Source organism: Phyllostomus discolor, chromosome X (genome assembly GCF_004126475.2).
Source record: "Phyllostomus discolor isolate MPI-MPIP mPhyDis1 chromosome X, mPhyDis1.pri.v3, whole genome shotgun sequence".
Lineage (NCBI taxonomy): Eukaryota > Metazoa > Chordata > Mammalia > Chiroptera > Phyllostomidae > Phyllostomus > Phyllostomus discolor.
In genome coordinates, this window is record NC_050198.1 from 80585341 (window position 1) to 80606192 (window position 20852).

General features: G+C 37.7%; 1 protein-coding gene across 5 annotated transcripts in view; it reads right to left on the reverse strand.

The window, feature by feature from the left end:
- ENOX2 (ecto-NOX disulfide-thiol exchanger 2) overlaps positions 1-20852 on the reverse strand; it is a 358832-nt gene that overhangs the window by 43267 nt on the left and 294713 nt on the right. For all 5 annotated transcript variants that reach the window (XM_028522517.2, XM_028522520.2, XM_036016458.1 and 2 more), the window contains 3 exons: positions 11881-12114; positions 9538-9750; positions 7481-7587 (listed from right to left, as the gene is read on the reverse strand). In XM_028522517.2, coding sequence (XP_028378318.2) covers positions 7481-7587; positions 9538-9750; positions 11881-12114 — 554 coding nt within the window. The remainder of the gene's footprint in view (positions 1-7480; positions 7588-9537; positions 9751-11880; positions 12115-20852) is intronic.

Consider the following 20852-nt stretch of genomic DNA (forward strand, 5'->3'; position numbering starts at 1 on the left):
TTTGCCAGTGTTTTGTTGAGGATTTTAGCATCTATGTTCATCCGTGATATTAGCCTCTAGTTTTCTTTCTTTATTGTGTCTCCACCTGGTTTTGGAATTAGGATGATACTGGCCCATAAAAAGAGTGTGGGAGTCTTCCTTCTTCTTGATTTTTTTTTTTTTGGAATAGATTGAGAAGGATAGGAGTTAGTTCTTTAAGTGTTTGATAAAATTCACCTGTGAATCCATTAAGTCCAGGGCTTTTGTGTGCTGGGAGGTTTTTTTTTGTTTTTTGTTTTTTGTTTTAATTACTCATTCAATTTCACTATTTGTTATTGGTCTTTTCAGACTTTCTCCTTCATCTTGATTCGGTTTTAGAAGATTGTATGTTTCTAGAAATTTGTCAATTTTTCCCAGGTTGTCCAATTTATTGACATAGAGTCATTTATAGTAATTTCTTACAATCCTTTGTATTTCTGTGGTATCAATTGTAATCTCTCCTCTTTCATTTCTGATTTTGTTTATTTGGGTCCTATCTCTTTTTTTTTTTTGTGATGAGTCTGCTTAAAGGTTTGTCAATTTTGTTTACCTTTTCAAAGGACCAGTTCTTAAATTTATCGATTCTTTAAATGTTTTTTTTTGAATATCTATACATTTAATTCTGCTGTGATCTTGATTATTTCCTTCCTTCTACTTGCTCTGGGCTTTGTTTATTGTTGTTCTTCTAGTTCTTATAGATGTAGAGTTAGGTAGTATATTTAGGTAGGCCTGTATAGCTATGAACTTCTCTCTCAGTGCTGCCTTCACTGTGTCCCATAGGTTTTGAGTTGTTTTGTGTTCATTTTCATTTGTTTCCAGAAACCTTTTGATTTCTTACTTGTTCTCATTGTTGACCCTTTCATTATTTAATAACATGTTATTCAGTCTCTATGTATTTGAAGTTTCTGATCTGAGCAGATGCTTGATATGATTTCAATTTTATTGAATTTGTTGAGGCTTATTTTGAGTCCTACCATGTGTTTTCTTTGAAAATGTAATGTGCATTTGAAAAAAATGTTTATTTTCCTTTTTGGGGGATGAAAGATTCTGCATATATCAATTAAGTCCATTTGATCTAGAGTGTTGTTCAATACCACAATGACCTTGTTGATTCTTTTTTTGGAAGGTCTGTCCATTGGTGACAATGGGGTGTTAAAATCCCCTACATTAACTGTGTTGCTGTTGATATCTTTCTTGACATCCCCCAATATTTTCCTTGTATGTTTAGGTGTCCATATATTGGGTGCATACAAGTTTACAAGATTTATATCCTCTTGTTGGACTATTCCCTTAAGTATTATGTAGAGACCTTATTTGTCTCTTTTTATGGCCATTGTTTTTAAAAATATTTATTTATTTATTTATTTTTAGAGAGAGGGGAAAGGAGGGACAAAGAGGAGAGAAAAATCAATGTGTGGCTACTTCTTGAACACCTTCTACTGGGGACCTGGCCGATAAGCCAGGCATGTGCCCCGACTGGGAATGGAACTGATGATCTTTAGGTACACAGGCCCACACTCAATCCACTGAGCCACACCAACCAGGGCTGTGGCCTTTGGTTTGATATCTATTCTGTCTGACTCAAGTATTGCTACCCAAGCTTTCTTTTTATGTCAGTTTGCTTATAATATTTTTTTCTATATCTTCACTTTCAGCCTGTATAGCTCTTTTCTTTTCAGGTGGGTCTATTGTAGACAGTATATATGTGGGTCATGTTTTCTTATCCATTCAGCTATCCTATATCTTTTGATTGGAGCATTTCATACATTTACATTTAAGGTTATTATTGATAGGTATTTATTCATTTCCATTTATTCCATACCTGTGTTTATCCCTCCCCCTTTCTCTCTTCATCTTATTATAGCAGTCCCTTTAGCATCTCTTGCAGTGCTGGCTTAGTGGAGATGTACACTTTTAACCTTCTTTTTTCTGGGAAGCTCTTTATTTCACCTTCCTTTTTAACTAAGAAAGTCACTGGATAGAGTAGTCTTGGTTGTAGGTCCTTGCTTTTCATTACTTGGATTATTTTGTGCCAGTCCCTTCTGGCTTATAGTGTTTCTGTTGAGAAATCAGCTGCAAATCTTATCAGATCTTCTTTGTATGTTACCAGGCATTTCTCTCTGTTTTTATACGTTGCCATTTTAATTATGATGTGTCTTGGAGTAAGCCTCTTTGGGTTCATCTTTATTGGGACCTTCTGTGCTTCCCAAACTTGTGTGGCTTTTCCCCTCACCAAGTTAGGGAAGTTTTCTGTCATTAGTTTTTCAAACAGGTTTTCCATCCCTTGTTCCTTTTCTTCTCTTTCTGATATGAATATTGTTATGTTTCACGTTGTCCTAAAACTCCCTTAAATGATCCTCATTCTTTTTTAGTCTTTGTTTTTGTTTTGTTGCTCTATTTTTTTCTACCTTGTCTTCCAGCTCCCTGATTCAGTCCTCTGTTTCATCTAGCCTGCTTTTGATTCCTTATATTCTTCATTTCAGATATTGTATTCTTCATTTCTTCCTGTTTTTTATTCATAGTTTCTATGTCCCTTTTCATGCTGCTATAGTTCCCACTAAGTTCCTTGTAGCTCCCATAAAGTTTCTTTAAGTTCTCACTGATTTCTTCAAGCATCCTTATAATCATTATATTGAATTCTATGTTTGATAGATTGCTTGCCTCAATTTCACTTAGCTGTTTTTCTGGGAATTCCTCCTTTCCTTTGATTGGGGATTCTTTCTTTGTCTCTCCATTTTAGGTGACTCTTTTTCTTTGTTTCTGCATCTCAGATTGCTCTTCTTTGACTGCCTGTCTTTGTGGGGTGGCCTCTATGGTAGGTGTTCTGTGGGACTCAGTGGTGCAGGCTCTTTAATCTCCTGATTTGGATGCTCTAGGAATGCCATTTATTCAGTTTGTATGGGCTCTCTTGTTGTACTTGGACTTTGATTACTGATGGCTCATTCATTGGTGGGTTCTCCCTACAGCTGGCTGATGGGGAGCCGCAATCCCTGCCATGTCTTGTATGTGCCCATTGTGAAGTGTCTTCTGTACTCCTTGGTTCAATACTTATTAGCCAAGTTTCTATTGCTTGTTCAGATTATTTATCAGAAGTTCAGTCAAGAGTCTTAATTTATATTCTTGACAAACAATACAAATTAGCTTTCCACACTTCTATGGAAGCTGGCAGAAGACACAAGACCCCTGTCATGCAAGGACCCAGCAGTGCTGACATGAAAATCTTCTGAATCTGGCTTACTCCTGCTCTGATAATGTAGTGGGTATCTTTTAGTACCTACTTCCATGGCTCTAGTTTCTAATCTAAGGTCTAACTTCTAATGTAGGCCAGCTTCTCAGTGAGAGACATATGTGGGTTTTAAATGATTTTGTAGAAAAAGAGTTCCCACAATACAGAGAACTATCAGTAAAGTCACTATAGATACTAACTTTTAGTAAGGAGAGAGACTTTACCTTACTTTTATTAGCCTTTCCAACTGTACCAGCAGGAGCCTCACACACATATAAATCAGGAGAGTAAACCAATGAAAAAGACTTATTAGCAAACTAGTCTGCCTGGTATATGCTACCAAAGTGAGTGCTCCCTGTCTTCAGGGACTTTTTATTCTTACTCCATAACCTCTCTCACCATAGTAAGGCAGTGTTGGCTGCTGGTGGGAGGATGACAATGAAACAGAAAATAGGTACTTTGTGACATGAGGATGTTACCAGCTGACTTATTCCCAGAGGCAAGTACTAAAAAAATGGTCAATGTCAGAAACTTCTAACTCAATGAAATCCCCTATTTAGGAGTTTTAGCCTCAATTCCTAGGTCCAAGAAAGACAATTTAGTTAATTAGGTCACTGAGATGCTCGGGGTGCTATACAGCAGCCCCAACTTAAGAGGACAGTTTTGCCACTTTCTATAGGATACCTCCTTTTAATCCTTGGAGTTGCCCATTATCAAATGAAAGTATACAGAGGTTTAAAAAACATGGTTTAAAGAGGCACTGATATAATAGAGAAGAGGCCTTTTAGGTTTAGGGGATGCAATGCCACAGGAAGGAGAGTGGAGCTATGTTCCACTCTCAGCTGTTTTACTTATCAAGATTGAAGTATCCTAGGTAGACCTTAATTTAGTCCAATCCAATGGGCAGGAAGAATTTTTCTGGGTTTCTATATATTCTACAAATAATATCAAAAAACATGTAGCTGTTGGTAAGTCATGCTAGCCACATACTTGACCCTCATCACTCTGCTAAGAAAGCTTTGTTTCAATTTTAAGTGATACGGTGTATAGCTCTCAGTTGTCTACAGATGTAGAGAAATGTCCAGCTCACTGGCATAGCTGTCTTTACTGAGAAGGTAATTAAAATCCAATATATATCCACCAGATAGGCAAGTTATAACTTGCCTTATTTTGATATAACTGCTAAGAGCCTTGATGGATAATATTCATGGAGAATATTTTATTGCAAAGTCATTTATGAAAAAGTTGTGGCCTAGGCAAGTTAGTGCTGCAACCAGAGGCTGCTTTCTTCCCACAAGAAGGCAATTTAGATGCTCCTACACTTACAATGTGGTTACAACCTGATAAGCCATTGTAAGTTGAAAATATCATATGTCAAAATGAATTTAATATACCTAAGCTACCAAACACCATAGCTTAACCTAGCCTATCTTAAATGTTCTTAGAACACCATATCCAAAAAACCTCTGGCAACAAATTACACTGAAGAGTATAGGTTTTTTATGCTTGTGATCCTGTGGTTGACTGGGTGCCGTGGCTGCCTGCTGCTGCTCAGCATCATGAGAGAATATTGTACTGCATATCACTAGCCTGAGAAAAGATAAACATTAAAAATTTGAAGTACAGTTTCTACTAACTGTGTATTGCTTTCTCAGCAGCATGCAGTGAAAAAATCTTAAGTTGAACTATTGTAAGCTGGGACCATCTGTATTGTAAAGGCAGGGCTTTTGGTAATGGGTAAGGTAGTCAGGCAGGTTCTTCCGCGCCCTAGAAGGGATAAACATGTATGTGTATTGAAGGAAAGATAGAGACTTATTACTGATTTTCTATAATTGTAAGACACTGAACATTTTTCTTTCAATATTTATTCTTCTAAACAATTCAAACTGCACTACAGAGTTTGGATATTTTAATTAAGGGTACTAAATTCTACTCCTACACTTGATCGCTTTTGTTACCCTTCCTGCTCCCTGAAAGCAAATACTATCTCATCCTGCATTGCCTATTATAATACTTGAGAAAGAGTATAAGTAAGTGTTTGAATTGAAATGCTGAATTTTGTTTGTTGAGGCTCAACGATACGAGGTACACCCTAGGATTCTAAAATTATTTTGTGTTATAGCAAGACAATAGCTCCCTTTTTAAAATTCCTAATTAATTTTTTAAAAACAATTAAAAAATCATTGGATTTTTATGACTCTACCTATTCACTGGGCTGATGTCTTCAGGAACTTCTCTCTATTGACTCTCAGATCCCTTTGCTGGCAAGAATCTGATGGTTCAGGGACAGTTTATGAATATGGTTTGGTATATTTTCCTCTAAATGCTTCTCACAATTTTTCTTATCACAGAAACTGTCATATATTCTCATGAAGAACAGAAAGAATAGATTATTATCTTCATTTTATAGGTTAGGAACTGAGGTCCACAAAGATTAAATCATTTGCTCAAGACCACAAGACAGCTTATATCAGAATGAGAATTTCTGGTCCTGAATTTACTAGATACTGGCTGTGTGATTTTGTGTGCATCACTTAATACCTCTGTATCAGTTTGCTCACCTGTAAAAGATGGATACTTTACCTACTTATTAGTCCTTATGGAGTTGCTCATGATAAATTGAAATATTTATCATTTATATGACATATTTTAAAGCTATCTATACATCTCTTATCTCATTTAATTCTATAAGACTGGTTTCGTTATTAACTCCAATTTTCAGGTGAAGAAATAGAGACTGAGAAAGGATGACTAGCTCAAAGTCACACAGCTATAATATGTCAGAGCTGTGTTTTGGATTCATGTCTGACTCCAAGCCATTGTTCTTTCCAACTACACCACATCTTCTGGGAAGTATGTGAGATAATCAGTATGAAAATGCTCTAGAAAATGTAAATGCCTTACAAATGCTATTTAAATGTTAAGGAGTATGCCAATCTATAGGTAAATAAGTAAATAAATAAAATGTTACCAGACTGGTAAGGAGGACTCAGAAACAAAGTTGAAAAAGTTGCTGCATGCATAGATCAAATATGTCTGGGCTGGGTCAGAAGAACTTGAAATGTATGTGACACCATCCCAAAAACAAATCTATCTTGGTTTTTAATCTTGGATTCAGAATAGCAACCTAATCACATCAGACATATTCTAGTGTTATGCTAAAAATGTCACTTCAGCACAAGCAGAGAGGTATGTATCAACCTTCATCTAAAATCAGAGTCCTCTGTTATCTTTAGAGCTGACATCTTAAAAGATGGTTGAGCAAGTCTGATTAAAGAAGCTCAGAAATTTCAATGTTCCAATGTAACACCAGGCAGCTTTCAGCCTCAATGGTCAAGATGCTCTAATAAATGTAAGACAGCTCTAATAATAATAACACTGAATTCACAGGTAAGTAATTATTGTTGTACCCAAGACTAGCTAGACTAGAGAAGTAAACTTTTAAGTATCACAGCTATTGGGTTGGCCAAAAAGTCCATTTAGTTTTTTCTGTAAAACAAAAGACACATTTTTCATTTTCACCAATAATTTTACTGATTTGGATATTTTGAGTATGTAGGCTATCTCTTGCTATTGGCTTCTAGTGGGTAGAGGCCAGGTGCTGCTAAACATCTTCCAATGCATAAGACAGCCCAACAGCAAAGAATTATTTGGTTAAAATGTCAATAGTACCAAGAAACTTCAGAAATCACTTTTGACACATTCAATCAGTCACGGCACCTTCTCCATACACTGCACAAGTCTTTTTTCTGTGTTTCAGTTGCATTTTTATCTTTCTTAAAATAATAAAGCATAATATGTCAAAAATGTTGCATATTTTCTTCCAGCTTCAATATTAATATGGCTGCACAAAAATTTGCCAATTTTGGTAGGATTTTTTCTAATGTATGCTGATATGACAGCTGTCACAATATGATCTAATAAAATTGTTTTGAATGAAGTTAAAGACAACTAAGTACTACTAGAGCTATCTTAAGGAAAAAAAAAACTAAACAGACTTTTTGGCCAACCCAATACATTTTCACTATTAAGGTTTCCATCCAGCAGAATGAGCACATTTATTACCCTTTTGGCACAGGTGGTCTGGACACAGTGACAGGTGATAGAACATGTTTTGGTGCTTTATTAGGTCCATGGGAGCTTGACACTATTTAATTCTGGCTAAACTCCTAATCAATAACTTGTTAAAGAAAGCATCTGTGTCCCTTGGGGGTTACCAAAGAAAAAGCTACCCACCTCAGCTTGTTTGCACCAAACGCTGATGTTTTTACGCTGGGCTTTTGTGAAGTGGTCCCATGCCTTTTGTTTGGAGGCAGAATGGTACACAGCTACTATCTGCTCAACTGCAGCATCAGATCAGCAGTTGAATCAGGCCAGAGATATCATCCAGGGATGGCAAAAGAGATGAAAAAATAAAAGAGAAGCATTAGACTTGTTGTACCTTCCTATATGACATTACTAGGCTATACTTGTATTCAGAAAAAGCCATGTGTGTTGGGGTACCATTATTTAAAAGGGGACTCAATGACAGAGATATCAATATGCAGAAAGGAAAATGTGAACTCCAGAAGGTTTGACGTGATATGGTGACAGAAGTTTTAATACAGACAGTCTGTATCCATTCACCCCAGGAGAGGCAAGGGTCCTGGTGAATGTGATTTTAGTGCTACTGACTCCACACAGCATGGCGGCAAGCAGTGGACTGTACCAGCTCTTTGTGACCACTTACTTCTTTCATAAACTAGCTCTCCAAAATGAGCCCAGAGGCTTCACTTCCATATAATCCATCCTTATACTATTCTGAGTTATGTTTAACAGAAACATTATATCAAAACTTAAGATGGATAGAATATATTGTAAGTGTAGTTGGATAGGGTTGTTAACTAGAGAAATTATGAAATGAAATGTATATGTGCAGTCCTAGATAGTATTTTTCAGGGTCTCTTAAAATGTCAAAAGGGAAAATATACAAATATTCTGGGACTTTTATCCAAACAAGTTTAAGAGAACTGAAACAGACATGATGTTTTTAGGAAAAGGAAAGGACAAGAACCTCTGCATGGCTGCTGTTCACAGTAAGAAAATCCAGAGGTTGCTGTTTCTTTCTTTATAGCCCAGTTTGTACCCTGTGTGCTAATGATTTAAGAATTTATATCCCCATGATTCTTGATCCTCTATTTTCCTATATAGAATCCAGGAAGCTTTCTCTTCCTGGATTCTATGCCCATATATATTTTCAAAATATAAATGGAAAATTAAACAATCCTACTTAATTCCAATTACATATCAGTCAAGTATGGGAATTCAAGTATAAAAAGAATGGGCCATAACTGTTTAAAAGCAAAATCATAAAATTGCACCCTTTTTCTTAAGGTGAATACAGTTCCTTACTCAAAAGATATGAGTGCAGTATAGTGAAGTAAAACATTAGTTGATAATTTTTCTGTGTCATGTAAGAGACTTTGGGTAGGTTTAGAGTGGTACTTCTTTTTGAAAAATGGCCAATTCAGAGGTTTCCCAGATGTCCCAGTGTCTATGACATCCAGCAAAAGAAATGTAGAAGAAAGGAAACTAAAAACAAAAGATTGAAGTAGCAAATTTGGCTTTTATTCAGTCACATTGTGAAATATGATTACACTGATTACTAAAATTGAGTAACTAAAAAGCATATTATGTGATAATAATGATGCAAATCTTACAAATGCTGATGCTACATTCTTTTCTAAAAAATTTAAAAAAGACTTTATTTATTTTTGGAGAGAGGGGGAGGAGAAAGAGGGAAAGGAGAAAGGGAGAGAAAAATCCATGTGTGATTGCCTCTCATGCGCCCCCTACTGGGGACATGGCCTGCAACCCAGGCATGTGCTCTGACTAGTAGTTGAACTGGTAACCCTTTGGTTTGTAGCCTGTGCTCAATCCACTGAGCTACACCAGCCAGGGCTGATGCTACATTCTAACTTCAGCAACGAAATACCAAACTTTCACTGAGGCCTGAGGCTTCTTGTAACTTGAGAACAAGCCAAAGGAGAAGCACAGGACTCTGGCCTAAGTGTCATTGTTTGTTTTTAAGAAGCTGAAGCAGACATACAGAGAAAAAGAACATAGGAGGGCCTTATATGTATCTTGCGAAATTGGACCTTAGGCATTTGGCAATTTAAAGAGAGCATAAGGCAATGAATAAACCTTGCCCCTTGACACAGAATGGCTATATAGGATTGGCTCCTGTGCATAAAAAGTGGTGACTAAGTGAAGTACCCTTTCATCTTTTCAGAACAACTCTGATTTCTACTCACATTGAATGAGAATTCCAGAAAGGGCCTGTTTGAATTTCTCCTTTGCTTCTTCCATGTCTTTCTCATGGGCAGCTTTCTCATTCACTAGGCGGCGGACATGGCTGTTGGCCGACTGGATCATGGAGTAGAAGTTGTTGGCGCTCCGACGGTTCACCTCTCCTCGCTCAATCCAAGTGAGCAAGGTCTGCACAGCTTCTGAGAATTTGGAATCATCTAAAAAAAAAGAATTTAGTTTTAGAATCAATAAATGTTACCAAATCCCAATCTACTTTCCCAACATGCTGGCAAGGAGGCCACCATGACTTTTTGGCAGTGGTTGTTCATTGAATTACTAAGGATGAGGAGTTGTATATGAACATACATGTGCATACAGGCAGCAGGCAGGCAGACAGACTAGAAAAATGAAAGACTCATAAAGCAGACTGGTTGTAGTTGATGAAGAATTTTCATAAAGACAACTGTTTATTCTTTCCTTTAAAATAGTTTTCTTTACTGATATAGTTTTCACATATTGTAAGTTTCTTAACCTCTCTGTAACAGATGCATTAGCAGTGAGAAAACTTCAGAAGTCTATAATACTATTTTTTAATAAGGAAAAGTAGCCACTTATATATTCTGCTATTAAAAACTCCAGGGAGGGAGAGTCTATTAGCAACCCATTGAAAGCATGTTCTAGGGCTTCACATCTCTTGCTAGTCAGAAACCCTTGTGTCCAGTGGAAATATCTCTCAATACAATTTGAGTCTCTTGCCTTTTTTCAGTGTAGACATATAATGAGAGGCCAGTTTTCCTTTTACAGCAGTTATTCATTTCCTAATTGTATATAGTCCACATTTTGCTTGCTTTATGCTTGAGGTCCACGTGACTCACAAATTCACTTAAAATTTTTTAATTGACCTGATTGGTGTTATATGAATAGTTCAGTGTGGACTGGTAAAGTCTTGGATTGGTAAAGCATTACCAATGCTTTCAGCCTTTCCAGTTTTTCAAAATGTACCATTATTTATGTACCCTATTCTAGACTCTCTATTTTCTGCTTTTCTCTTACAGGAAGAAAAAAATCAATCCAAACAAAGGATTTCTTAAATGTGTGAATCCCTTAGGCCAGTGATTTTCAAACTTTTTCATCTTGTGGAACACATAAACTAATTACTAAAATTCTGTGGAACACCAAAAAGTATTTTCTGCTAATCTGACAAAAATAGTTATAATTTTGATTTACTCACACTTGATGGCTATTGTTTTATTGGCTCTTGTCATTTTTTTGCTTGACAATCTAAGGGAAAAGAGGTTAGTGCCCCTGACTAAACAGTTAGGTATTACATGTTTTAAAAATTGAACAACAGTAAAAAGATAAAAAAATAAAAATTCTTGCAGTACACCACTGTGTCTCTTGCAGCACACTGGCTGAGGGTCACTGTGTTAGGTAATATGGTGCAGATAAGTCCGGTGAATGAGATCTATGGAAAGTACAATTAGCAGCATCTTGCTGAGCCTAAAGCATAAGAAGCAGGAGAAGTGAAATTCATATCACTAGAGCTGGGTTGGTGTCATCAGTAAGATTAATGGAACACTAGCATTCATCTAATAAAATCAACCATACTAAAAGAATGCAAAAGACTGAATTTGAGCTACTAATACAGGAAACTAGGCAGGGCAATTAATGTTAAATTAGCAAAATGGTTCTGAGGGTCAAGCAAGAGAAAAAGAACCAAAACTAAAGGGGAAACAGTCTCATTTACCAACGTCTAGTAGTCTCCATGGACACTGTGTGAAATAATTTGATCATTTAAAGCAATTAAACAAGTCCTCTTCTGGTTGGTGGTAGCTAGGTCTTTGAGTAACCTAAGAAGAATGTACACTGACTACTCTTGGAGCTCCTTTTTTTATCATCTGTAGATAGAGATTTTTACCAGCGTTTTCCAGGGTCACATCAAGTTTCATCATTCTAATTTATTCTGATTTAGAATTCAAAATCAACTTGTTATCCATGACAAAAGGGGGGTGCTTACATGTCCCAACTCATTGATTACAGCTAAAATTCTTCTATGTGGTAAGTGGGGAAAACTTGTTTCTTTCTAGAAATGTGATGTATTGAGAGAAAAGTGCCATCCCTTGAGACAGTGAAAAAAAACAAAACAAAACAAAACAGAAACACAAGTGGCAGGGACAGATTTTGTAGTTGCTTTAGGCACACCTCTATCTGTGAGGCTCTACACAAGAAATGTTTACAATATATTAGTGGATAATTCAAAGGATAACTGCCAAAACTACAAATATATTTATTAAATTTCCCCAAAGAAAAGAGTTCTTTTAATCACAAAGCTTGAATGGTTTCAGTACCTTTTAGTTTTTCAGCAACAATGCTGCATTCATGATCTGAATAGTGAACCACTGGGGGTGGGGATGGTGGGCGCAATCTTTCTTCTTCCATCCTTCTACGGTGGCGTTCCTCCCTTGCTAGCATACGCTGTTTGCATTCCCACTCATAGAGGTCATCTCGAGCCTGTGCAAAATCAACATGGAGCCGGCCTGTGTCTTTCTTGTCAGTGCTAGAGCCCAGGCGAATGCGGTAACCTAAATGTACAAGAGGAAGACAGAGGACTATAAAAACAGCTAAGTGAGTGAGCAACTGTGAATACCTTTCCAAGTATAGTGCTTGAGATGAAGTTCCAGGACTTTCAAGTGACATATAACTCCAAATTTCCTCTGCACTACTGGCAAGGTGAACTATCGAAAGACTGGGATTATACTCTCATCTCTGATAACAGTTGACTATTCTGTTGGTTGAATCAGTCTCATCTGTAGGTGCTCCTTTTATCCATTTGCAATCTTACCTCTAGCAGAGGAAGGCTCTTTGGGTAATGGTATCAAGAACAAGTCTTATAATGCCAAAAACACAAATAATGACAAAAAATCAACAAAAGGGACTACATCAAACTCAGAAGGAACAATAAAAGAAGAAAAAAACAATTTATAGAATGGGAGAACATTTTTGCAAACTTTATATCTGATAAAGGTATTAATATCAAAGTATATAAAGAACTCAATCAATTCAATTGCAAGAAAAAATCCAATTAAAGATGGGCAGAACTAAATAGACACTTCTCCAAAGAGGACATCAAAATAGCCAATAGACACATGAAAAAATGCCCAACATCCCTAATTATCAGGGAATTGCAAATCAAAACCTCAATGAGATGTCACCACAGACCTGTCAGAATGGCTATAATCAATAAGACAAATGACAAAAGGTACTAGCAAGGATGTGGAGAAAAGGGAACTCTTGTGCATTGTTGGTACAAAAGTGAATGTGTCCAACTACTATAGAAAACAGTGTGGAGGTTCCACAAAAAATAATAAATCAACAAACAACAAGTGCTGGTGAGGATGTGGAGAAAAGGGAACTCTACTGGAAATGCAGACTGGTGCAGCCACTGTGGAAAATAGTATGGAATTTCCTCAGAAAACTAAAAATGGAATTGCCTTTTAACCCAGCAATTCCACTGCTGGGATTATACCCTAAGAATCCCAAAGCACCAATCTAAAAGAACCTATGTACCCCAAGTAGCGTTCATAGCAGCGTTATTTACAATAGCCAAGTGCTGGAAATAGCCTAAGTGCCCATCAGTAGATGAGTGGATTAAAAAACTGTGGTTCATCTATACAATGGAATACTAAGCAGCAGAAAGAAGGAACTCCTACCTTTATTTGACAGCATCGGTGGAACTAGAGACTATTATGCTAAGTGAAATAAGCCAGTTGGTGAAACATAAATACCACATAATCTCACTTATAAGAGGAATCTAATGAACAAAATAAACTAAGGAGCAAAGCAGAACCACAGACATGAAAACAGGGAACAGAGTGACAGCTGCCAGAGGGGAGGGTGTGAGTGGCATAATGGTGGAAAGAAGGGGAAGGGCCTAGTCAAAGAACATGTATGAATAATCAATGGACATGGACAACAGTGTGGGGACTGACTGTGGGAGCAAGGGGTGCAGCAGAATGGAAGAGGGCAAAGGTGGAAAAATTGGGATGACTGTAATAGAACAAAAAACGTAAAAATTAAAAAGGGCAACAAAAGTAAAATAAATATACCATACTATCCAGCAATTCCACTTCTGGGTATGTACCCAAAGAAAATAAAAACATGATTTTGATGAGAAATATGCACTCCCATGTTTATCATAGCATTATTCACAATAGTCAAGATAAAGAAACAACCCAAATGTCTATCAGTGGATGAATGGATAAAAAGGATGTGGTGCTTTGACACAGTGGAAAAAATTTTTAGCCATGAGAAGGGATGATATATTCCCATTTGTGACAGCACGGATGGACCTATGGTAAGTGAGATACCATATGGTAAGTCAAACAGGGAATGATAAGTACTGTAATGATATCACTAGTATGTGGAATCTAAAAAGTTAAATCTGTAAAAGAAAAGAAAGAGAGTAAAATAATGGTTATCAGGGGGTGGGAGTAGTGTGGATAAGAGTGATGGTGTGTCATGGAACAAACTTGTAACAAGTAGTAAATAAGCCACAGAGATCTAAAGCACAATATAATATAGACAATAAAGTATACTATAATTATGCAATGTGATAAATATTGCTACATCAGCAATCACATTATAATGTATAAATGTACCAAAGTACCACGTTATATACCTTAAAGTTACACCGTGTTACATGTCAAATTTATTCAATTAAAAAAATAATAAGGTGGAGAAGGAAGATGGTGGGTTTGTTGGAGGGAGCATAATCCCCTTCCTCTACACAAGGGAGAGAAACTCTCGGATCTGAGGAGGAACAGAGCAAGGGGCCTAGGTTACTGCAATATTTATGAAAACAGGACATCAGAAATTATAGCAGATATTGAAAAACCAGACGGTAAGGAGACTGCTTCAGGATAATAGGGACCCAGGGATCAGCTCGGGGACCAGGGGGTTGCAGCCCCCAGGCTCGGTGCTCCCGGGTCTGTCTCAGGGACTGGGGAGAGCAGAGTCACTGCTCCCTCCCCGGACAACAGGGATTGAGTAGCACCAGGGGAGGCCTTGTTGCTTGAAGGCATAGAGAGGGGAGTTGGACTGGGTGACAGTCATGCAGGGGCTGCGAGCACCCATGCATAGCCCTGGGAGGGATGAGTGCCCCCAGCCTGTGTGACTAGGGGCAGCCTGGCCGAGTGCCCGTGCCTCCAGCCCGGTGGGAGTGTGGTTCTGTGGAAGACCCAGACGTCACGGCCCTGAACAAGGAAAGGGCGTGGGTGTTCACAGATTTTCTGGAGCCTGCAGTGGTGAACTCCGGGGAGCACATGCCCCTTTGGAATTCCCGACTCTCGTGCTGTGAACCTGGAAGGGACAGGGTGCATTGTGGGTTCCTGGAGCCTGCAATGGGGAAATTGGTGGAAGTGCGTGCCCCTTCAGGATCCCTGGAGCTTGCACTGTGAATCTACAAAAGACACGGGTGCTTCCCGAGAACATAGAGCCCACCATAGTGAAATTTGGGGGGAGGGTGTATCCCCTTGCGATCCCCGGAGCTCGCACTGTGAACCCAGAAAAGATGCAAGAGCTCTGCGGGGGGCGGGGGGGGGCAGCGGGAGCCTGGGAGACTGTGGCAGTGAGCTCCGGAGAGCGTGCTTTGGAGTGCCCCTACCCACACCCAGGGTCCTGCAGGGGGACGTCGGATCGGCTCTGGGGAGAGCCCACTGCTGGCCCTGGGGACTGTACTGGAGAGACTGACTGAGTTCTGACTAGGAAGAGTGAAAAGCATTCCAAACCCCCCCTCAGCCTGCTGAAGCCAGTAAGACCAGAAAAACTGGTTTGGCCAGTTAGAAACCAACAAGAGGTTCTTTTTTTTTTTTTCCTTTTTGATCTTGTTGTTGTTTGTTTGATTTTATCTTGCTTTTTTAAGGGACTTTTTATTTTTTAATTCTTATTATTTTTATATCTCTCAATTCCTTATGTTTCTCTTCCTTTTATCCTAGTATTATTCCTTCCACTCCAAATTTATCTCTCCTGCATTCCATCTTCTGCTTTTTTCCCCTTTTCTTTTTGAGCCTGCAAGTTACTGCAAATTTGTATTATCTTTTTCTCACTTTTCTGACTATTTTTATTTTAATACTATTTTGGTATTCTTTTTCTTTCTGTATAATGTTCTTTGCTTGGCTGGTTATACTGTCGTTTGATAGGTTCCCCCTGTAATCTCAGTCACAGTGTGTTGATAATTTACTGTCCTTCATTTCTGTTCCATCAGTACACCTCTCAAGGTTCCATACTCCTTATTCTTGTTATTTAGATCTCATAGATTCAGCCACATAATTGTTGCATTAATATTACTGTAAATAAGACCTAGTTCATACAATTGTAAATACTACACAACATCCCTTCCTGATCTCAGCCCACTTTGCAATTTCCTGAACTATATTATTGTGGGGGTTGTCTCTATTCTTTTACACACTACTCCTATTTACTAATCTTTATTCCCACCCTACTTCAGAATCTGACCTCCCACAGCCTCACAACTTTCTAGATCCAACTAACAATCCTTCCCTCCCCAATAAAAGTCTCATCTTCTTTTCATCCTTTCTAAAACGTAACTAGTGGGGTGGAGGATCACGGTTAGCACTATACGTAGCTAAAGGATATCCCATCTCTTCTCTACTTGCTGCTACTGTAAATATCATAGAATACTCTCTTGCTGTCTTAAACCATTTTGCCTTACTCCTTCAACTGATCACAAAAAAGAGTAGGTGGAAGCTGTGAACAATAGGATGCCAAAAAGACACTGCAACACTGAATCTCACAAGTATTCTACCACAGAAGTTCACACCATAAACCCAGGGAGCCAGAACAGATCAATTTAAGAAGCTGAGGCTAACAAGAAGAGTCTCACAAACAATGGGAAGACAAAGAAACAATCCCCAAATGAAGGGAAAGGACGAAGCCTCAGAAAGAATGCTAAATGAAATAGAGGCAACTGAACTATCAGATGTTGAGTTCAAAACAATGATTATCAGGAAGCTCAATGAACTCACAATGAGCTACCAGAAACTACAGGGAAGCTACAACAATCTCACTGAAAACTGTATCAACATGAAAAAGGAAATAGAAACTATCAACAAGGGCCAAGAGGAAATGAAGAATACAATTTCTGAACTGAAGAACACAGTAGAAGGAATGAAAAGCAGGATCGATGGAGCAGAAGACCAAATTAGCAAATTGGAGGACAAAGTAGAAAAAAAAAAAACACCCAGAAAGAGCAAGAAAAGGAAAAGAGGCTCAGAAAGAATGAAGAGGGATTAAGAGAAATGTAAGACGATATGAAATGTAATAATACCCACATAATAGGGATACCAGAAGGAGAAGAAGAAGAGCAAGGGATAGAAAACCCATTTGAAAAAGTAATGATTGAAAACTTCCCTAATTTGATGAGAGAAAAAGTCACACAAACCCAGGAAACACAGAGAGTCCCAATCAAGAGGAACCCAAAGAGGCCCACCTCAAGACACATCATAATTAAAATGGCAAAATTTCAAGACAAAGAGAGAATCTTAAAGGCAGCAAGGGAAAAACAGGAAGTACCATACAAGGGAACCCCAATAAGGCTAACAGCTGATTTCTCAATGGAAACACTCCAAGCCAAAAGAATGGCAAGAAATATTCCAAGTAATGAGAACCAGAGGTCTGCAACCAAGGCTACTTTAGCCAGCAAGGCTCTCAATCAAGATAGAAGGCCAAATAAGAAGCTTCCCAGACAAAAGAAGTCTGAAAAAATACACCTCCACCAACCCAGCTCTGCAAGAGATGCTAAAGGGACTGCTCTAAGGAAAAGAAGGAAAAGAGAGAGAGAGGAACACTTGTACATAAATGGCAATAAATAAGTAACGATCAATAATAACCTTAAATGTAAATGGATTAAATGCTCCAATCAAAAGACATAGGATAGCTGAATGGATAAGAAAACATGACACACACATATGCTGCCTACAAGAGACCCACAGCAGGATAAAAGACCTGCACAGGCTGAAAGTGAAGGGCTGGAAACAAAATGTCCAAGCAAATGGACAGGAAAAAAAAAGCTGGGGTAGCAATACTCGTATCAGACAAAATAGACTTCCAAAAAAGGGCCATAAAGAGAGACCCAGAAGGTCACTTTATAATACTCAAGGGAAGAATCCGCCAAAAAGACATAAACATTATAAATATATATGCACCCAACATAGGAGCACCCAAATACATAAAGAAAATCCTAGAGGATTTCAAGAAAGATATTGATAGCAACACAATTATAGTAGGGGATTTTAACACCCCACTGTCAAAAATGGACAGATCTTCCAAACAAAATATCAACAAAGATATTGTAGCATTGAACAATACCTTAGATGAAATGGACTTAACTAATATATATATAGAGAGAGAGCCCTCCATCCCAAAGAAGCTAAATACACATTCTTTTCAAATGTACATGGAACATTTTCAAAGATAGACCACATGATAGGACACAAAACAGGCCTCAACAATTTCAAGAAAATTGAAATCATACCAAGCATTTTATGGGATTACAAGGGACTGAAGCTAGAAACCAACCCCAAGGAATAAAACACAAAACACTAAAAACTGTGGAGATTAAATAGCATGCCATCAAAGAATGAATGGGTCAAGAATGAAATTTGGGAAAATATCAAAATGTTTCTGGAAACAAATGAAAATGAACTCACAACAACCCAAAATTTATGGGACACAGTGAAGGCAGACCTGAGAGGGAATTTCATAGTGATACAGGCATACCTAAAAAAGACAGAAATTTTTCAAACAAACAATCTATCCCTACATCTACAAGAACCCAAGAACAACAACAAAGACAGCCCAGAGCAAGCAGAAGGAAGGAAATAACCAAGATCAGAGCAGAATTAAATGACATAGACACTAAAAGCACAATTCTAAGGATCAACAAGTCCAGGAGCTGGTTCTTTGAAAAGATAAACAAAATCGACAAGCCTTTAAGCAGACTCATCAAGAAAAAAAGAGAGAAGACCCAAATAAACACAATCAGAAATGAAAGAGGAGAGATTACAACTGATACCACAGAAATACAAAGGATTGTAAGAAATTACTATGAAGAACTGTATGCCAAGAAATTTGAAAACCTAGGTGAAATGGACAAATTTCTAAAAAAGATAATCTTCCAAAACTCAATGAAAAATAAGCAGAAAGCCTGAACAGACCAATAACAGCAAAAGAAATTGAAGCAATAATAAAAAAAACTCCCAACACACAAAAGCCCTGGGCCAGATGGTTTCACAGGAGAACTCTACAAAGCATTTAAGGAAGAGCTAACCCCTATCCTTCACAGACTATTCCAAAAAATCCAAAAAGATGGGAGATTCCCAAACTCTTTTTATGAGGCCAACATCATCCTAATTCCAAAACCAGATAAAGACACAACAAAGAAAGAAAACTTCAGGCTAATATTGCTGATGAACATTGATGCTAAAATCCTCAAAAAAATACTGGCAAACCACATCCAACAATACATTAAAAAGATCATACACCCTGACCAAGTGGGATTCATTCCAAGGATGCAAGGATGGTACAATATTCACATATCAGTAAATGTAACACATCACATAAACAAAAGCAAAGACAAAAACCACAGGATCATATCAATAGATGCAGAAAAAGCATTTGATAAGGTACAACACCCATTTATGATAAAAAAACACTTAGCAAAGTGGGAATAGAGGGAACATTCCTCAACATAATAAAGGCCAGATATGAGAGACCTACAGCCAACATCATACTCAATGGGCAAATATTAAAATCTTTTCCACTAAATCAGGAAGAAGACAAGGTTGTTCACTTTCCCACTTCTATTCAATATAGTACTGGAAGTTTTATCCACAGCGATCAGACAAGAAAAAGAAATAAAAGGCATCCAAATCGGAAAGGAGGAAACAAAACTGTCACTGTTTGCAGATGACATGATAGTGTACATAGAAAATCCTATAGACTCCACCAAAAACTGCTTGACCTAATAAATGAATTTGGCAAAACAGCAGGATACAAAGTCAATGTCCAGAAATCAAACGCATTTCTGTAAACAAACAATGAAACAGCAGAAGCAGAAATCAAGGAAAAAATCCCATTTGAAATAGCAACAAGAAAAATAAAATAACTAGAAATAAACCTAACCAAAGAGGTAAAAGACCTGCATTCAGAAAACTACATAACACTGAGGAAAGAAATCAAGGAAGACACAAACAAATGGAAACATATACCGTGTTCATGGATTGGAAGAATTAATATCATCAAAATGTTCATACTACCCAAAGCAATTTACAGATTCAATGCAATACCTATGGAAGTATCAATGGCTTATTTCACAGACATAGAACAAACACTTCAAAAATTTCTATGGAGCCATAAACGACCCTGAATAGCTGCTGCAATTCTGAGAAAGACGAGTAAAGTAGGAGGGATCACAATACCTGACACTAAACTATACTACAAGGCCACTGTAATCAAAACAGCCTGGTACTGGCATAAAAACAGGCACATGGACCAATGGAACAGAACAGAACAGAGAGCCCAGAAATAAATCCAAGTCTCTACAGTCAATATTTGACAAAGGAGGCAGCAACATAAAATGGAGTAAAAATAGCCTCTTCAACAAATGGTGTTGGGAGAACTGGACAGCCAAGTGCAAAAAAATGAAATTAGAGCACCAACTTCCACCTTATACAAAAATAAATTCAAGGTGGATAAAAGACTTAAATATAAACCGTGACACCATTAAAGTCCTAGAGGAGAATGTAGGTAGGAAAATCTGAGATATTTCACGCAGAAACTTTTTTACGGACATGTCCCCTAGAGCAAGCGACATAAAGGAAAGAATAAACAAATGGGACCTCATCAAAATTAAAAGCTTCTGCACAGCTAAAGAAAACAGTATCAAAATAAAAAGAGAACCCACTGTATGGGAAAACATATTTGCCAATGATACCTTAGACAAGGGTTTAATCTCCAAAATATATGAAGAACTTACACGACTCCACTCTAAGAAGACAAGCAACCCAATTAAAAAATGGGCAAAGGACTTGAACAGATACTTCTCCAAGGAGGACATACAGAGCATCCAGAGACACATGAAACGATGTTCAATATCGTTAGTTATCAGAGAGATGCAAATTAAAACCACAATGAGATACCACTTCACACCAGTCAGAATGGCCATCATACACAAAGCAACAAACAAGTGTTGGAGAGGTTGTGGAGAAAGGGGACCCTAGTGTACTGTTGGTGGGACTGCAGA